Below are 19,790 nucleotides of genomic sequence, written 5' to 3' on the forward strand. Positions count from 1 at the left end.
CAACAGTCCAGTGCTGCTTCTCTGTAGCCCAGGTCAGGCGCTTCTGCCGCTGTTTCTGGTTCAAAAGTGGCTTGACCTGGGGAATGCGGCACCTGTAGCCCATTTCCTGCACACGCCTGTACACGGTGGCTCTGGATGTTTCTACTCCAGACTCAGTCCACTGCTTCCGCAGGTCCCCCAAGGTCTGGAATCGGTCCTTCTCCACAATCTTCCTCAGGGTCCGGTCACCTCTTCTCGTTGTGCTGCGTTTTCTGCCACACTTTTTCCTTCCCACAGACTTCCCACTGAGGTGCCTTGATACAGCACTCTGGGAACAGCCTATTCGTTCAGAAATGTCTTTCTGTGTCTTACCCTCTTGCTTGAGGGTGTCAATGATGGCCTTCTGGACAGCAGTCAGGTCGGCAGTCTTACCCATGATTGCGGTTTTGAGTAATGAACCAGGCTGGGAGTTTTTAAAAGCCTCAGGAATCTTTTGCAGGTGTTTAGAGTTAATTAGTTGATTCAGATGATTAGGTTAATAGCTCGTTTAGAGAACCTTTTCATGATATGCTAATTTTTTGAGATAGGAATTTTGGGTTTTCATGAGCTGTATGCCAAAATCATCAATATTAAAACAATAAAAGGCTTGAACTACTTCAGTTGTGTTGTAATGAATCTAAAATATATGAAAGTCTAATGTTTATCAGTACATTACAGAAAATAATTAACTTTATCACAATATGCTAATTTTTTGAAAAGGACCTGTACATGCTGCAGCAAGCATGTGAAACAGACATAAATCCCTGCACAAATGCAAAACACGAGCCCCCAGCAATGCTGATCTACCACTAAAACTAATGACCTATGCATGCCTGAGCCGCTTGGCCTAAGGCTTTCCCAACACTGAAGCAATACTTTTTAAATGTTAGCGGCACAGAGAGCATGAAAGCTCATTGGCTGTAGATTACCAATAGACTGGCGGCTCGTCGGGGGAGGCAAGATTGGATTGGCAAGGATCTCCAGACCAATTAGTGTGCCTCCTCTATTTTAAAACCCACGAGCCGCCACTACCAACTGAGGACCTATTGGTTTATGCTGGCGGATTTACACATCATTACTCAGTACTCCATAGTTTCAGCACTGAACTTCAAAGCATTGTCTTAACACACTTTAAAACTTTCAGTATAACAGTTTAATCCAGAAAAAGATGTCCTTTGAGTAGGGCTGGGCGATATGCCAAAAAAATAAGATCTCGAGTTTTTTTACGTTTGACCGACTGTCGATTTTTACCATTTTAAACTTGTTAACTTGAAAATGTAACAACAACATGATTCAAGTAAGTTAAAGAAAATTCTATTCCAAGTGCAGCACACATGAAGTTGTCAACATGATGTAAATGTTAAACAAATCACTTATATTATGCATATTATGCATTATACATATTATGTGTTCAGAAATAATACGAGGAAAATGCTTTAAAAAGTTCTCAAAAGTCAAGGTAGTTCACATTCAGAATGACTGAAAGTATAACACCAGCAGACTATCATTCACTATAAATGTTCTGAACAATGAACAGCAGCCCTACCCTGCAATAATAAAATACAGTATTTTATGACATAATTTGACATGGCCGAGATGGAAAATTTAGGTATTGATCAACTCAGCATGCCACTGAATCCAACAAAACCAGGCTTCAGCACACTCTTCATCAAATTCATTAGCAGGTTAATTGAGAACAGTTTAACTAATCATCTTGAACTCCATGACTTGAAGATGAACATGATCTGATTGGATTTTCCTGAAAATCAGATGAATGATCTAGGGGTTAAAGGTTTTTTAAAGAAAATTTCAGACAGTGTAAAAGTGAGGGTCTTAAACAGAAACGTTATTCAACGGTCTCTCTTACCTGGCACACTCTGTCTGGTTGTGACGCAGGTCAAGGGTCTTGAACAGGAGAACCAACATCTGAACCAGACCATCGCCTCTCTCAGGCAGCGCTGTCAGGTCAGCGCTGAAGCCCGCGTCAAAGACATTGAGAAAGAAAACCGCGTGCTGCACGAATCCATCAAAGAGACCAGCAGCAAGCTCAACAAGACAGAGTTTGAGCGCAAACAACTTCGCAAAGACCTGGAGCACTACAAAGAGAAAGGAGAAAGAGCCGAGGAGCTGGAGCTGGAGGTCCATCGACTGGAGCGAGAGAAGGAGAGTCTGCAGAAGCGACTCGCTGCTCTCGCCATCACCTGCGGGAAGGTGGAGGTGTTGGAGAAGGAGAATGCCGAGCTGGAAGCGGAGAGCAGGAAACTTAAGAAAGCGGCGGACGGTCTGAGGAATCTTTCCTATCAGCTGGATGTCCTGGAGAAGGAAAACACTCAGCTGGACGAAGAAAACCTGGAGCTCCGGCGCATGGTGGGGTCTTTACGGTCCACCGGAGCGAAGGCCGCCCAGCTGGACCTGGAGAACAAAGAGCTGGAGAACGAGAGAACTCAATTAAAAAAAAGCCTTGAGCTGCTGAAGGCTTCGTCCAAAAAAACCGAGCGTCTGGAAGTCAGTTACCAAAGCCTCGATGCAGAGAAACAGCGGCTCCAGAAAGCCCTGGAGAACGGCAGCCGCAAGATTCAGCAGCTGGAGGGAGAGCTGCAGGACGCGGAGCTGGAGAACCAGAGCCTGCAGCAGAGCCTGGAGGAGCTGAAAATCTCCAGCAAAGGTCTGGAGCAGCTGGCGCAGGAGAACGTGGCCCTGGAGCAGGAGAACGCTCAGCTGGAGAAGGACAAGAAACAGCTGGAGAAGGAGAACAAACGGCTGCGACAGCAGGCTGAATTCAAAGACTCCAAACTCGATGAAGACAACCTGCGCATCTCTCATCTCGAGAAGGAGAACCGCACGCTGGGCAAGGAGGTCGCCGCTCTCAAAGACATGTGTGGTCGTGTGAAAGACTTGGAAAAGGACAATAAAGAACTGGTCAAACAAGCAACCATAGACAAGAAGACCCTGGTCACTCTGAGAGAGGTAACCAAGCAAACACATTTAGCTGGTGTATGCTTGACTGTGGATTGCTTGCACGACTCTTACTGTGATGTTTCCTGCTGCAGGAGCTTGTCAATGAAAAATTAAAGACCCAGCAGATTAACAATGACCTGGAGAAGCTGACCCATGAGCTTGAGAAGATCGGCCTCAATAAAGAGGGGCTTCTGGGTGATGACGAGAGCTCTGATGACAGGTAATTCACACATGGAATTAGGGATGGAACGATTACCGGTTTGACGATAAATCATGATACAATTCTTCACGGTTATTTTAATTATCATTAAAACCGTATTCGATTACCGTGATTTGAACAACTGAGGATAAATAAATACTGTTCAGCATAAAGCACAGTTTTAAGTAACAGTCACAGCACACAGTAGTTTCTTTGTGTGAAAACATGGCGGAAAAGCTGATAGGTTTTAAAAGAGTGATAAGGGAATTATACAAATTAATATATGAATGAATTATTTATATGTACCTCTGAAGGTTTTGACTGTCTTCAGAAAAGATTTGATGGCATTTTGTTTTCTTCTTCGCTCCATGTAAAACCTAATAAACTAGAGTTCATAATTCACTTCAGTAACTAGGGCTGCAACAACATGAATTTACACGAATGCTGGAGTCATAATGTCACCTGTATAACGGTGCATTTCTTGTTTGTCAGGTTTAGGCTTCTAGAGTGTAAACTGGAGTCCACTCTGAAGTCCTCTCTGGAGATCAAAGTGGAGAAGATCGCTGCTCTAGAAGCCCGACTGCAGGAGTCCTCCAACCTCAACCAACAGCTACGACAGGAGCTCAAAACGGTTGGGCGTTAGGCTTGGTTAGGCTGGTTGGCAGTGACTTTAGATTGTGTTTATTAAGCCTCATTTTGTCCACCTGCAGGTGAAGAAGAACTACGAGGCTCTGCGCCAGCGTCAGGAGGAGGAGTGTTCGGCTCAGAGCTCGCCTGCTCGAGGACGGGAGGACGCACAGAGCGTCAGCAAATGGGAGAAGGAGAGTCAAGAGGCCACGCGAGAGCTTCTGAGGGTCAAAGACCGACTCATAGAGGTGGAGAGAAACGTAAGTACCATACGACAGCTGCAGCTCACCCCTATCAGAATGTCTTTATGTTTGCAGAACGGTTGACTTTGCTGATGTTTGTCCAGAACGCCACTCTCCAAGCAGAGAAACAGGCTCTCCGGACGCAGTTGAAGCAGCTGGAGTCCCAGAGCAGTAATCTACAGGCGCAGATATTAGCTCTCCAGAGGCAGACCGCGTCTCTACAGGAGAACAACACCACGCTACAAACACAGAACGCCAAACTACAGGTCAGTAGCATAGCCAATATTGGCATCGTGTTTGCACTGTGCAATTTTGGCCACGATTTGGTCGCCTGAGACAAATTTTGAAAGTCCTAAAAGATTCTTATAATCCTAGGCTACAATCTGTGGTCTGTGATCGCTGGTATGGCATGTTCACCGACAGCCGATAAATGATCGTTGTGATCAAATTTGACCTCCGAAGAGAAGTCTTGCAGTGGGACTTCTTCTATGACGAACGTCAAACTCTCTTCGTTTTTTGAGACAAGCCATGATCAGAATTAATGCTAGAGATTTCTTCTATCCGCCATAATCTCCGGCGCGCCTGTCTTCCGCTCGCGGAATTCATATATGTTGCCTTTGCTCTGATAAACACCGGTTGCACATGCATGTTTACATGTGGGTGTGTAGTGCTGCTTACATTATTCTTCTTAAATACGCCGGTATTGTCGCATGAATAAAAACTATTTAAAAATAATTTTCTGATACAACCAGACATGTCAATAAGTTTGGTCATAAAAGCTTTTCAAGCCCCTGAGAGTTGCACAAAACGATCTGCAACTCTTAAATCGATGCTGTAACCCTGCCCTGTGCTCATTTACCAGAAGCGTACTTTGAGCTAAATGAGTTTATGATGTGCTGGCAGGTGGAGAACTCGACGCTGAACTCTCAGAGTGCCGCTCTCATGTCCCAGAATGCTCAGCTGCAGACGCAGCAGTCCGGCACAGAGAGCGAGAGGGACATGGCCATACGAGAGAAGGAGGAACTGCGCACGGTCTACGATCTGCTGCTGCACGATCACGAGAAACTGTCTGCGCTGCACGAGAGGCAGGCGTCGGAGTACGAGGATCTGATTGGCAAACACGGAGAGCTGAAGAGCGGCCACAAGAGCCTGGAGCTGCAGCACCGCGGCCTGGAGAACAGGTGCAGACGCCACAATAATCACCTGTCACTCCGCAGGCACAGCTGTGTTTCTAAATGGAGTATGTGTGTGTGTGTGTGTGTGCAGGTACAATCAGCTGCTGAAGCAGAAGACCGAGCTGGAGCAGCTAGAGAGAGAACTCAAAGCTGAGCGAGAGAAGATGATCTCCGACAGCAAGAGCCATCAGGACACGGCCACACAGTACCAGAGGCTCAGCGAGGAGCACCACACGTGAGTGGCACCGTGACCGAGTGTCTCTCTCGACTGAGGCTGATCTCTCATGAGCGTGTTTCCCTGTGTGCAGGCTGAGCTCCACGTACCAGCAGCTCCTGAAGGACAATGAGCTTCTGCAGACAGATCATAAGACTCTTAAGAGTCAGCTGAACACGGCCCGTCTGGAGCAGACGCGTCTGGAGGCCGAGTTCTCCAAACTCAAGGAGCAGTACCAGCAGCTGGACATAACCTCCACCAAACTCACCAACCAGTGCGAGGTACACGTGTCACCATCTCACACGGTGGTTTGGGTTAGGGTTAGGGCCTACAGAACACTTAGGAACTTTTGCCTATGGTTTTAACAAAAAAATACCACAGTAAACAGTCAGTAATAAAATAGGAACAAATCAGTTAGCAATAGCATAAATAAATACGACTAAAAACAGAAATTGAAATCAAAAGTTTAAAAACACTAGTTATCTTTTCACAAATAAAATATAGATTAATTAAAGTTATTAAAGATATTCGGTCAAGGTCAGTGAATGATTGTTCTTTTCTTTGATTAACATTAATAACAGGCAGTGTGTTTATTAGGCTGCTGTCTCTTTAACATCGAACGCACGCAGATCTAAAAATACTGTACACGAGCGTTTTCTTTACGTGTTTATGATGATGCACTGATGCAGTTTTCTGCATACGGGTCGATAAATATGAAAGAAGTCAGTTCTGGCTTGGAACAGCCTTTTCTGCAGTGAAATGCACGGAGCGGTTGGAGAACGGACACAGATTGGGACCGCTGTTCTCTGTGCTCACGCTTTAGATATGTGCGCTGCAAACAGCATGAAACTTATTTCCCTTCCTGCGCTTAAATAGTTTCAAATCACATTAAAATGCGAACGCAGGAATCGTTAAGCAGAATTGAAATGCGCGCGTCTTATTGAATACCCGGTTCTTGGAAATTTGGAAACCCAACCCTAATCGTGTATGACTCTACTCTTCCCAATCTCGCATCAGCATGTGAAGTTCTCATGTGCACATGTAAACAAATAAACCTTGTGAACTAAATAGTTGTTTGCACACAAAGACATGTGGAGGGTAACTGTGTCTGTGTGAAATGTGTCCTGCAGTTGTTAAGTCAGCTGAAGGGGAACCTAGAGGAAGAGAACCGGCATTTGCTGGATCAGATCCAGACCCTCATGCTGCAGAACCGGACCCTGCTGGAGCAGACCATGGAGAGCAAAGACCTGTTCCACGTCGAGCAGAGACAATACATGTGTGACATCACCTCATTTCTACATGCCTAATTCACACCTGTTATTTTACCCCATTCTCTTTTATCTTCTAAAACTATTTTCCTGTATACTATTTCCTGTGCCGATATACTCTGATGCTACCATACTTCTCTCTGTCACACACAGTGATAAACTCAATGAACTGAGGAGACAGAAAGAGAAACTTGAGGAGAAGATTATGGATCAGTATAAATTTTATGACCCGTCACCTCCGCGAAGGTAAGCGCACCATCTCACACACATCACTGGATGTGATTGTTACACATAATAGCACAAAACACTGGAGAAATATCGTCCAATCCAATGCTTCCTGGATTGAGAATGTCTAAACTATGACTAAACCTCTGTTCAATGTCCACCACTTGTTTGCTCATTCACTATTCCCATATAGTAAAGGGTTTTATAGGGAGCGATTTCAGATTTCTGTGTTATTTTGCTGTTCGTTGGGCCGAATGAAGCCTGGTTTTTGTGCAGCATACACTAGTACACAGAGACAGGGCAGCACAAAGTGGATCAAACCACATCCTGGGCATCCACATGTCTGAATTCGACACAACATGCTATATATAAAAGTGATATATAGAGAGGATTAGACATCAGTTATTTATAGCCTCAAAGTTATAAACAGCACTGACAAGAAGAGATAACACAAGTGTCATGCACCAACTTAACTTGCACGCTTTTCAAACTGCACATCATCACCAGTGCAAAAAATGTGGTTACTGGTATCCAGCCTTCTACCATATACTGAATTAGCAAATCTTCATTTTGCAACCCTTTGAAAACCAAGCCCTTTAGCACATCAGTTTTTGTTCTCAGTTTTTGTGAATGGGTGTCCAGTGATGTAATGTTTCTAGAGATCCACACATTATCTGCCAGCATGGTTTGGCATTGCTAAGGCCGCGCTGTCATTGCAGCAAATTTTCACCTGAAGTGTTGCACAGATCTTCATGCAGGAAGTCTGCAAAGACCCTTTGAATGGTCTGCAGGCAAAACCTCTGCTTCATCAATGAAATCCCAAATGCTTAAAAATGAATAAATCAGCCCGTGTAACATGTAATACTTTAATAATTGACTAAATACAGTTCTTTATTTATAAAAAAATAAACAAATGTTTCCTGTGAAATTCAGTAATTCTGTAAAAGTACCATTATAATCTTCCCTGCAGAAAAAACAAAAAAACAGTAGAACCCCTCCCAAAACACAATAGAAAATGTAATGGATTTAAGGGTTATGATGGGAATTTGACTGGTTTTAATGTAAACTATAACGGTGTCTGCTGGTATTTGATGCATTCTATTGGTGGGATGTAATCTAGCAGATGGCAACCAATAGAACAACAGTAATTTCTATTGGAATAATGCCCAAAACAAAAAGGAATTTCGTAATGGTTTTTATGGAAACTATAAGAATTTCTGTGATGGTTTCTATAGTTTTTTTGTTTTTCAGCAGGCTACCGATACTCATACTGTGCTGCACAATATTGAGCTGAATCTTGACTTTACTTTACTTTACTTTATTGTTCAGCCTTAGCTGAAAATTGGTTTTTGGTCTCGCTTACATATACAACATGAAAACAATTCACATTTCAATACACTACACAAACACATAAAATAAGTAATTAATACAATCATCCCTCCTTAAACACTGTAATCCTGCCCTTTATTCAAAAGACTTATTGCATATGGTGCAAAGGTTTGTTTATATATTACTTTCATTGCCTTCAGTGTCCTATAGCGGCGTCCGGATGGTAGCAATTCAAAGGCGTAATTCAGAGGGTGCGTTGTATCTCCACTTATAGCCAAAGCTTTCCTCCTAACTGCCATAACATACAGCTGATCGATCGATTTTTGCTTAACTCCTATTATTTTGCCTGCCATCCTTATAATCCTATTTAATTTGACTTTATTTACTGATGTTATTCGCCCAAACCAAGCCGTTATATTATACCCTAAAACACTTTCAATTAAACTAATATAAAGTCTTTGTAACACAGCCTGACTAACTTAAAATTCTCTCAATTTCCGTAACAGATATAGCCTCTGATTTGCTTTCTTGGAGATAGAATCCACATTACCAGAAAAATGTAATTTGCAGTCAATCATAGTATACTTAAAAACCTTCACAATTTCCACTGGTTGATCACTTAACATCATTTCTGTTAAAGGTTCTGGGTGATTTAAAATTATTTTGTCTTCCCAACATTTATCATTAGAGAACTTTACACCATCTTTCTAATTCCAAAACATGCTCTCCATACTCATGATCAATTCGATCCTTCCATAAGAGTGCAACCAGTGCCATATCGTCTGAGTATTTATACAATTTATAATTTGTACTCTGCACTTGCATCTCATTTGTATAGACAGAAAATAATAGTGGTGACAAAACGCATCCTTGAGGTGCTCCTGTATTTAAAACCATAATATCTGATTTAACCTCCTTGATGCAAACTCGGTGTGGTCTGTTAAAAAATGTTAATCCAATGAATTATTACTCCATTCACTCCTAAAACTAAGAGACGTTCTAAAAGCAAATGTATCTGCATCGTATTAAATGCAGATGTGTAATCAATAAAAAGAACCCGTGCGTATGCCTTTACTTGTTGTAAGTGACTAGCAATTGTATCAACCATAGTAAACGTAGCGTCCTCGGTCCCTCTTTGAGGCTTATACGCAAATTGCAGTACATCTAAGTGCTCAGATACATATGGTTTAAGATGATAACTAATGACCCTTTCCATGCATTTAGCAAGTATTGATGTTAAAGCAATCGCACTTTTAAAATCGCAAATCAAATTGCAATATCTGTCAAATAAATCGCAATTTGATATTTTTCCCCAAATTGTACAGGCCTAGTTTAGTATGAGTAATATTGTTTGGAATCACTAAAGGGGTTTCCACTAGGTCTTTGAACAACTTTGGAAGTGGAAGGTACAAGGAATACAAATTTTGTTTATTTTGTGGGATTACTGCCCTCAAATGTGACCCAGGGACATCACAGGTGATTCTTGAAAACCCATTTATATTTATGCATTTAACTGATGCTTTTATCCAAAGCAACTTGCATTGCATTCAATCTTTCTCAGTTTATGTTGTCATTTAGAACTGAACCTGTGACCTTGACATTGTTAGCACCGTGTGCTACACTACAGGAATGCTAACCAGGTAGCAACCAACTAGCTCCAGGGTACTTTAAAATGTTTAACATGCAGCCTGGGTACTCAACTTTAGTACTCAACTCTTTAATTATTAAATGCTTTGAGAGGCAAGCCAAAGACTACATTTGCTCCTCACTCCCCAACTCACCAGTTTGCCTACCACCGAAACAGAGCTGTAGACAATGGTACAACACCAATATTACACGTCATCCTCTCTCACTTAAATTGCATGAAGGCAATCCATATTAAGTTGTTGTAAGTTGGTTACAGTTAAGCATTCAACTCTGTAATCTCCACCAGGCTTGTCTCCAAGCTCCGGACAGAGTTTCTCCATTTGCCTGTGGGCCATCTTCGCTCATCCTAAACATTAGAGCTCCCCGGGAAATGCAAACTGATAAAATCTGCTGATGGTATTGTAGTAGTAGACCTAATCATGGATATTGAAGGCCTAGAGGAGGTGTACAATCTGGCAGGGGGTTGTTAAACAATCTAAACAAGCCGAAACAAGTAGGGAACTGATAGTGGAAGACTGGAGAGAAATGTCTATTAGTTTCTGAGGGATAAATGCATGCTAAGCACAGGCCTTTGATGGGGCAGATGAGAATTGCACTGCCATTAAAAGTACAACTCAAAAGATATTATACTCACTAGTCTGCCTCACTAATGTGTTTCCCAAAGGCTTCATAAGCCAAAGTGCCTCGTAAAGACTGTTGGTGCCTATGCTTTCTACGATCTACTTGAGTTCACAGCGCTTTTGGAAAACACAGCCCAGTCTGTTATTAATACATTTACCATCCAAGATGTCTAAAGCATGTTCTCTCAGATATAAAGCACCATCTCAGATAGCATCACCTCACCTCTTAGGTCTATAATGCCCTTCAGAGAGTCATGCTTTCATCTGAAATCATCACCAGGAGGGATTTGCCCTCCCTACAGCACCCTGACTCCAGAAAGTGCAGGATAAGAGCCAGAATAAACAGTTGTGCTTAAACATATCTGTGGACTGCTAATGCCATTATGCAGATTCACTTTTATAAACTGATTTACTGTATTCAGTGACAACCCATACACCTGTGAGAATTTCATCATTTATACAGCACTGGTCTTCTTTCCTTGATAGGAAGTATAAATCACTTGCATTGCATTGAGTTCTTGGAGGCACGTCAATGAGCTATGCCACCTTGCATTCATGCAGAATTTCTCCAGGCTGGTCTTACTCCCAAATTCAGCATTTCTGCCTAAGGTGATTAAACTAGGATTAGGTTGTTTGAGAGTAGAAATCCCTCTCATTTTCCTCTCTTCAGTTCTGCGGAGGAGAACAGATGGCACGGTTTATTCCCACTGAGGCTATTGAGTGTGTGTTTAGATGGGACAGGCACAAAGCTTCAGATGAACAGCTTTTTGTGTTTGCAACAGCATTATAAGTGCAACAGCTGTCTCATAGAATAACACAGAAGTTACCCTGCTCCTCGAGGTCCACTGTCCTGCAGAGTTTAGCTCCAACCCTGATCAAACTCACCTGAACTAGACAATCAAGGTCCTCAGTATCCTTTGGAAAATACAGGCAGATATGTTGAAGCAAGTTGAAAATAAACTTTGCAGGAGAGTGGGTCTCCAGGAACATGGATACAGATCTCTAGAATAACAGATACCATTAGATTGGCTAAATCAGTTAAAGGCCTACTTCTGCCAGCAGGGCTGAGAGCTCATTCTGCTAGAGAAATTATTATCTATGTTGAGGACGTATGGGCAGCAGCAGACCGGGCTTCTCTCCACAAGCTTATGAGGTCTGGCTGGATGCTACGAGGTTCTCTCTTGCACATGTAATGTTGGAGGGAAATCTTAGAAATTCCAGGTGTCCTGAATACTGACTAGTTACCAGGTGACTGAACAAGTGGACACTGTCTTTATCCCAGAGAAGTTGAGGTTATGACTAGACTACAGCCCTGGTTCTCTTGGGGTGATAAAGGACATTTCTGTCTGTTCGGAGGTGCTAATTATGAAAGTGGACCTGTGTCCGTGCAGTGGATTATGTAGGGAAGGGGCAGGACTTCCTAATGCAGGGCTTCCCAACCCTGTTCCTGGAGCCTCCAACACTGCACATTCTCCTTAATCAAATACACCCGATTCATGTTATCAGATCATTAGTAGAGACTCCAAGACCTGAAATGAGTAAGACAAAAGAGACCTGGAAATTGTGCAGTGTTGGGGGCTCAAGGAACAGGGTTGGGAACCACTGGTTTAATAGACTGGCCATGTCCGCGTCAATGGCCTCGTGGGCAGTGCGCCAATTTACAGCGCCATTGCACTTCGGACATCCCGAGTTTGAGTCCCGGCTCGAACTCCAAATGTCCATAATAACTAGATAACTTTGTCCATATTAGGGATTTCCTGGAGCGTCATCAGTGCAATTACTTCTATGATGCATATGTGGAGTTTCTGGGCAAGGCCGCCCTCCGGCTTCCACTGTGAAACAGTCATTACGTGTGTACTCAGTAATACTCATAACACCAGGGTAAAAATATGAAAGATAATACTTTTCTCTAAAGAAACAAGATTTATGTTGTCTCTTCGTGGATGCACAAGATTCCCTGAATTATTGTCATTGATATTGTTATCGCAATAAATACCATACATTATAGTGATATGTTTTTAAGCCCATATCGTCCATCCCTATTTAATAAAGACAATAAAATGCCAAAAATAAATCTTTAAAAAATAAATTAAAAATACTATACTGGCCATTAACCTGAAGTTGTCGTTGTGGATGAGCGCAGATGCCTCAGTCAGGTATCACTCACCTCCTTCTGAGAACCATGGTTACAATACAGCTTGAAGTTATTTCATAGAGTTTAAAACCTCAGATCTGCAATGTCTGAGAGTTTTTCGCTCTCCTGATGTGTTGCAGTGTTTTGGGGTTTCAAATTATTGCATGAGATGCTTAACAGGTCACATGATAAGGGTTATTTTTTCTGTAGGAGGGGCAACTGGATCACGCTGAAGATGAGGAAGCTCATCAAGCCAAAGAGTCGTGAGCGCATGCGCTCTCTCACACAGACCCTGCCCCGCTCCGAGTCCAGCGAAGGGTTCCTGACGCTTACACTGCCGCAGCCGGACAGTCAGGACAGCTCGTCCGTCGGCTCTGGATCCAACTCGTTGGAGGACACGCTCACCCACCGCAGCAGCAGTGAGTATCGGCACACCTCCTGCTCCCTGCGGCGCTCTGACCTTCCTGCAGTTAACTCCGTCAGTCACTTCACTCCGGAATCCCTCCGACTGAACCCAATGGTTCTGGCTGATTCTTTCTTTGATTTCCACTGATTTCCTGAGTGAATCCAACCCAGCTCAGAGGTGTGTGTGCGTGTGGGAGGCATGGTCTGGCTGCTCGTACACGTTGGTGGTGCGTGCGAGTTTAAAATTGGGGAAAGTCACTCTTGATCCCATCCACCTTCTTTTGTTTCCTGTCATTATTTATGTGCCCCCACAACTTTTTCAAAATAATCATTTGTTTGTTGAAGGGGTCATGAACTGCCTCTGTTTTTTATTTTGTACTGTTCTCTGAGGTCCACTTATAATGTTATCAATATTTTTACATCAAAAAACATAATATAAAAGTAATAGTGTATTTTCTGTCCTGTTTTTGACCCCCCTCATCAGAACGCTCTGTTTGAATAGTTGTGGAGGATTGTAGACTCGGAAGTAAACACCCACTTCTGTGATTGTGTATGATTGACAGCATATATTCCTCACAGCTGCAGTGATTTAGGTTAAAAACGCAATAGTGATCACGTAATGAAAACAGTTACTCACACTTGTGTTGCGACATTACTGTCGGACTCAATAGTCACACAGCATCGTCTTTTAGTTTTTAACATCTCTGAAAATCCTGTGTCGAATTATGCCTTGTTTGTAGATGAATCCGCGGTAAAATGAAGTGAACAAAGGACCGAGTTCTTACTGATGTGGTCTGGATCTTCTTTAAAAATAAAATTCATTCACTCTTTCCTAACGTTGGGATCGGAAGGACGGCTTGCGAACACTGTTTTTCCACAGCTTGGCACTGCATCTTTATCATTTGGTTTCTGCGTAGACCTGTGTTCTATCATGCTCTATCGTAAACACTAACTACAATATAGGGCTGCGCGATAAATCGCATGCGTTAGTCGTCCGCATCTTGTCAGTAAATCTGGTTCTGTAATCAGTAGTAAATCTCCATCATGTGCTTTTCAGATGCTTCTCAGTGAACTACGGTAGGGCTGCCACTAACGACTATTTTTATTTCGATTTATCTATCGACTAATTTTTTCCTGCAAAAAAAAAAAAACAACAACAATTTTACTTAAAAATATTTTATTAAACCAAATGAAATCCAAATTTCTATGAAATCCTTTTTTAAAGCAAAAGTGAAGTGCAGCATAGTGTGCAAGCAGCAAGTGTCCATCTCTCAGTCCAAATCACTGAAATCAGTTCAGTATTATAGTGTGAGAATGACATCATATCCATGTGTTCTATTCTAATAATAATAACATCATCATCAAAAACACCTTTTAAAGGAGTATTTACCAGAATTTATTTAGGTGAAAAATGTAAATGTGCAGTATTTCTGAAATAAAACTTTTTATATATATAAAATCAATTAATTGGAGATGCTTTTTATTATTAAAATTTAATGGAACAATTAAAATGGAATCCAGAAAATAATGGAAAACAGAATTTGGTACAGATAAAACTGAAAAACTCAATTAATTAGACAGGCTTCTTGATTAATAAAATAAAAAAATAAATAAAATGGATTTCATACGGCCCTATAATTATAATTTTACCACAAAAAATTTTTTTTGTGGTAATAAAAATGGATTTAAGTTAACAATAGCTTTTAAAATGACTTAAAGTACATATATAATAGCAATGATGCAATAATAATTAGTTCAAATAAAGTATCAAAAGCAAGACATCATATGGTTTTATTGAACAAAACTGTTAAAATACATAATGTATTCTAAACAATAGAGCTAATGTAGATTATACATCACAACAAAGACCTGCAGCGGCGCCCACGGCCGGATGATTGTTTTTACACATTACTGTTTAATATTGACCAAGCACCATTTAATTCAAACATACACTTAATCTTTAATATTTGGTCATTTCTTTAGGACAGAAAGGCTACAGCTGCTGTAATTAAATGAATATGTGGACATCAAACCGTGTAACTCAGAGTGAGGGTTTGAGCTTTTATTTTGAAATCTCAATGTATTCTCCTGTGTTTGTGTAGATTTATAAATGATTTACCTCACAAATCTGATAATGGCACGCGTTGTGTTCCCAGATGAATGTTATAATAAACACAAACTCAGAACAGCATGCAGAGATGAGTTTGAGACGCTCCACATGTAAATGATAACAGTTTCTGTGGAGCTACTGTGAGACGCACGTGCTTAACCTACACGCATGGAAATAATGAAAGAGCATATACTGTGTGAACTGCATTGCATATCATTATTTAATTAAATCATAGCGGTTGTGAATTCACAATTATGCTTAATTATGGGTTTAATTTAAATGGGTTTAATATATCATGCAGCCTTGGAAAATAGTCTAATAATGTGTTTTATGGATTCTCGTCCGTGAAATGCGCCACTTCCGGTATTTTGCCGGTTAGTCGACGCGAGCAAAATGAAGTCGGAGATTTTTAAAAATCGACTAGTTGACTAAAATCGACGAATCGCAACAGCCCTAAACTACGGCTCTGTGTAGTAAATTCTGCTCCATATGAAAATACCACATTTAATAACGTTTTACTCCAAACTCACTTCATAACATCAGTCCAGTGTTTGAAATAAATCCTTCTGTGAGATGATGTGGCTTCTTACACAGAATAAGGCACACAACATAGGGCTGGACAATAATTCAATATGAAGTATGTATCACGATATAATTTTTTTCAATAACGGTGATATGATTTTGAAACACATTTCCGATATTTTGATATACATTACCAGTGTTTCTCATACATTGATTTATTTGTGTCGTTTGCCGTCGTTGAATAAACATGAGCACTACACGTTTCACAATCAAAATGCGGTGCAGGTGATTTATATGAATGTATCTCTGAAGGGAACCGACTGTCAGAACAGATTTGATGGCATTTTCATATGATCTGATAAAGTAGTGTTCATGAGCGGAGCTGCTTAGATTACAGCCGTTACTGAGGACACCACTAGTTCTGCTGCTCTCAAAGCGCCTCCTGCTGGCAGACAATCAGATTGCACTTTCAATAATAAGCCTGTCTCCAGCAACATGTTTTTGTTGTTGCTCAATTTTTTTTTGGTTTTCTGCAGCAACTCACTTGGAGTCAGTATAATTTTATTTTATTTTAAATTTTATTTTATTTTACATTTTATTTGTGGGGGGTGGGGATTATAGAAATTAATACTTTTATTTAGCAAGGATGCTTTAAAATGATCAAAAGTGATGATAAAGACATTTATAATGTTACAAAAGATTTCTATTTCAGATAGATACTGTTCTTCTGAACTTTCTATTCATCAAAGAAACCTGAAAATAAATCTTCAAAAATGTCAGCATAATAATAAATGTTTTTTGAGCAGCAAATCAGAATATTAGAATGATTTCTGAAGGATCATGTGACTGGAGGAATGATGCTAAAAATTCAGCTTTGAAATCAGGAATAACTTGCATTTTAAAATATTTTCCAATAGAAAACAGTTATTTTAAATGCTAAATATTTCAAAATGTTACTGTTTTTGCTGTATTTTGGATCAAATAAATGCAGGCTTGGTGAGCAGAAGATAATTCTTTAAAAAACACAAATCCTACTGTTTAAAAACTTTTGACTGGTAGTGTATATTATGTTTGAAGTTAAAGATATTAATATTAATAAGGTGAGTCTGAGATGTTTATTTGACAGTGATTTCACATTTCTTGTTTGTATGACGGCTAAATACAAATAAAAGGTGAACATTAATTCATTTGTGCATATGATATAGTTTTATAGGAGGAGTTCATAGACTTGGCAGATTCATTTCCATATCGTCCAGCCCTAACACAACATATTTCATAGTATTCTAAGCAGTGATAAAGGCATTGTATTATTATATACTTTATTATAATGAAAATTCAGAACTCAGGTAAATCATATATTGTCGTAGTCCAGTGTTTATTAGTCACACTGAACCAATGAAAGCAGTTCAATCTTCAGTTTATAGTGATTGCCTGTATTTCTTCTGTGGGGGGTATTTGGAGTTTCTCTGGCCTTCAGATGGAGATTTACTACTGATCACAGAACCTGCTTCACTGACAGGATGCGCAAGACTATCACAGCTTCTACCTAATCGTGTTGCGATTTCATTGTGATTTATCATGCAGCTCTACTACAATATTAACAACAAAGTTTTGAGTTCTGAAACTTACAGGATGTTTTATTGTACAATTACCTTTTATATGTCAACAGATCAAGGGGATTTTGGTTTCTCAGTTCATGACCCCTTTAATCGATCATGACCAGTCAAAACTGTATTTGTGAAGTCAGCGCAACAGAAGGTTGCTAAATGTCCGTTTATTGTTTATGTGTGATTTTGTGCGCACCCAACAGAAAACTGCTCTCGTCACCATTCACACAGCGAGTTCACATCTCAGCTAGAGAACGAGTTCTGCAGACACACGTGCAACATCGTATGAGATGTATGATCGTGCAGCTCTGGCCTGACGCTCTCTCTTGTGTTTTCTTGCTTTCTTTGCCAAGGGAAGAGAGTTGAGAAAAGCCAAACGCAGGCTTCCTCTAACGGTATGCTGTCAGTCAGCCCATGAGCACTCTGCATTCGTGTTCTTCTCTATTAAAAGGTGCAATGCAAACAGTGTGTCAGCGTGCATCCGCCATAGTTCTCCAGTGTCATTCATTCATCTGTGCGTGAGAACACAGCGAGAACATTCATTTGAGCCGCTCGGTGGTGATCTGTGACTGTCTCCCGCATTGCACCCTTTAATACTCATTTCCTGTTGTCCTGTTGGCATCAGACGGTGTTTCACTACATGTGTGTTCATTTGCCGTCCAGCTGAGTGATCATGTTAACGTATGAGCATCAGTTTGACAGAAAGGTGCGCTGGTTGTCATGCTAACATGCGTCTGTTCTCTCCTCTCGCTCGTTGCGTTGTGACAGCACTGAAAAAGCTTCCTTTCATGAGGAACCGATCCAAGGAGAAGGACAGACTGAAGGCCGTCTACCGCCGCTCTATGTGTAAGACATCATCACGCTCTTCTTCACTCTAACTGTCCGTGTCTTCTGCAGCGGCCGTCTAAAGCACTCCCATCATCTACCACCATCAGTCACTTCTGTCCTCCTTCTCTCGTGACCCATACAGTGACCGTGACACAGTTAATGTGCATCTTTTCAGATGTAGAAACAACACGAAGTGAAAAATAAATATACTACAAATACATTTACATATTATATACTTAATAAAAATACCCTGCAGTTGTACTTTTAGTATACTAAACTGGTATACTTGAAGTCTGCTGAACTGGAACAACTAATTTTGCTCTTAATGCACTTTAATTGTGCAGAAGTAGTGCTGAAGTCCAACGAAAGATATACTGAAGTATATTGGATTGTGCTAAAGTGGAACTATTGCAAGTTTACTTCAGGTACACTTTAAATATCTTGCATTTAAAGGCTGATATTATTCAAAGATCATACAATCCTCATCAATAGTGACATTAAAACACATTTTAGGCTTAATATTAGTGCTGTCAAATGATTAATCGCATCCAAAATAAAAGTTTGTGTTTACATCATATAAGAGTGTGTACTGTGTTTATTTATTATGTATATATAAATACAAACACACAGTATATATTTTGAAAATATTTACATGTATATAATTTATATTTTATATATATATATATATATATATATATAAAGATATTTAATATATAAACAACATATTTTTCTTAAATATATACATGCATGTGTTTGTATTTATATATACATAATAAATAAACACAGTACACACTCTTATATGATGTAAACACAAACTTTTATTTTGGATGCGATTAATCATTTGACAGCACTACTATTAAGAAATGTGCATTGTGCACAAGTACTCCAAATAAAGTTGAATTAAAACATTTCTGTAAGTCTCAAGTGATATGTCAGGCAATATGTTAATAGATTTGAACAATACTTGGTATGAACTGAATGTATTTTAAATATATTACATTTTTACTATGGAATTTAGATCAGAGTTCAGTGCCCCACATCCTAGACTGCTTTCATTAGGGTGAAAATAAAATAAAATGTACTGTTGTTTGTTTAGCAACCGTCCCACAGTGAAGACAGTTTAGGTTAGTTAACACTAGTGGCCTGCTAACACAAAGTTGAACTGCACACTGCGTGCTAGACTTCCAGTATTAGTGTGTTAGATTTGAGTGTCTCCACAGACCTTAAGCAGCTTTAACAGTATCATCAGTGAATCGTGAGCTTGTGTGAATGTCTTTTGTGTGTCCTGCATCATCGTTCCACTAATCACTTGCATTCAGCCTTGCTGTCCTTCTTCCATCTCTTTCCTGTCTCCTGTGTTCACTCATGTTGACCGTGTGCGTCTCGCAGGTTAATGCATTGTGTGTGTGTGTGTGTGTGTGTGTCAGCCATGAATGACCTGCTGCAGACGATGGCTGTGTCTGAGGGTCAGTGGTCCAGCAGCACGGATCATCTAGAAGCTCCAGACGAGGCCATCGGTGCTCATGATGGGAAGGAGTTTGGATCCATGGACTACGCCGGCCTGAGCCTGACCCGCGGCCGCAGCACTCGCCTCCACTCCGATACAGGTCTGTGTTTACTGCTGGATATACTCCACCAAATTAGGGGTGTAACGCTACACAG

General features: G+C 40.7%; 1 protein-coding gene across 1 annotated transcript in view; it reads left to right on the forward strand.

Annotated features, from left to right (window-relative positions):
* The window catches only part of LOC306882058 (girdin-like), a 75,976-nt gene that overhangs the window by 33,085 nt on the left and 23,101 nt on the right, over positions 1 to 19,790 (forward strand). The window contains exons 15-27 of the mRNA XM_079436493.1: positions 1,915 to 2,985; positions 3,069 to 3,196; positions 3,668 to 3,806; positions 3,886 to 4,062; positions 4,149 to 4,310; positions 4,948 to 5,225; positions 5,311 to 5,454; positions 5,528 to 5,714; positions 6,564 to 6,709; positions 6,855 to 6,947; positions 12,867 to 13,075; positions 18,069 to 18,146; positions 19,556 to 19,735. Coding sequence (XP_079292619.1) covers positions 1,915 to 2,985; positions 3,069 to 3,196; positions 3,668 to 3,806; positions 3,886 to 4,062; positions 4,149 to 4,310; positions 4,948 to 5,225; positions 5,311 to 5,454; positions 5,528 to 5,714; positions 6,564 to 6,709; positions 6,855 to 6,947; positions 12,867 to 13,075; positions 18,069 to 18,146; positions 19,556 to 19,735 — 2,992 coding nt within the window. The remainder of the gene's footprint in view (positions 1 to 1,914; positions 2,986 to 3,068; positions 3,197 to 3,667; positions 3,807 to 3,885; positions 4,063 to 4,148; positions 4,311 to 4,947; positions 5,226 to 5,310; positions 5,455 to 5,527; positions 5,715 to 6,563; positions 6,710 to 6,854; positions 6,948 to 12,866; positions 13,076 to 18,068; positions 18,147 to 19,555; positions 19,736 to 19,790) is intronic.

Source organism: Barbus barbus (assembly GCF_936440315.1).
Source record: "Barbus barbus genome assembly, chromosome: 16".
In the NCBI taxonomy this organism is placed as follows: domain Eukaryota; kingdom Metazoa; phylum Chordata; class Actinopteri; order Cypriniformes; family Cyprinidae; genus Barbus; species Barbus barbus.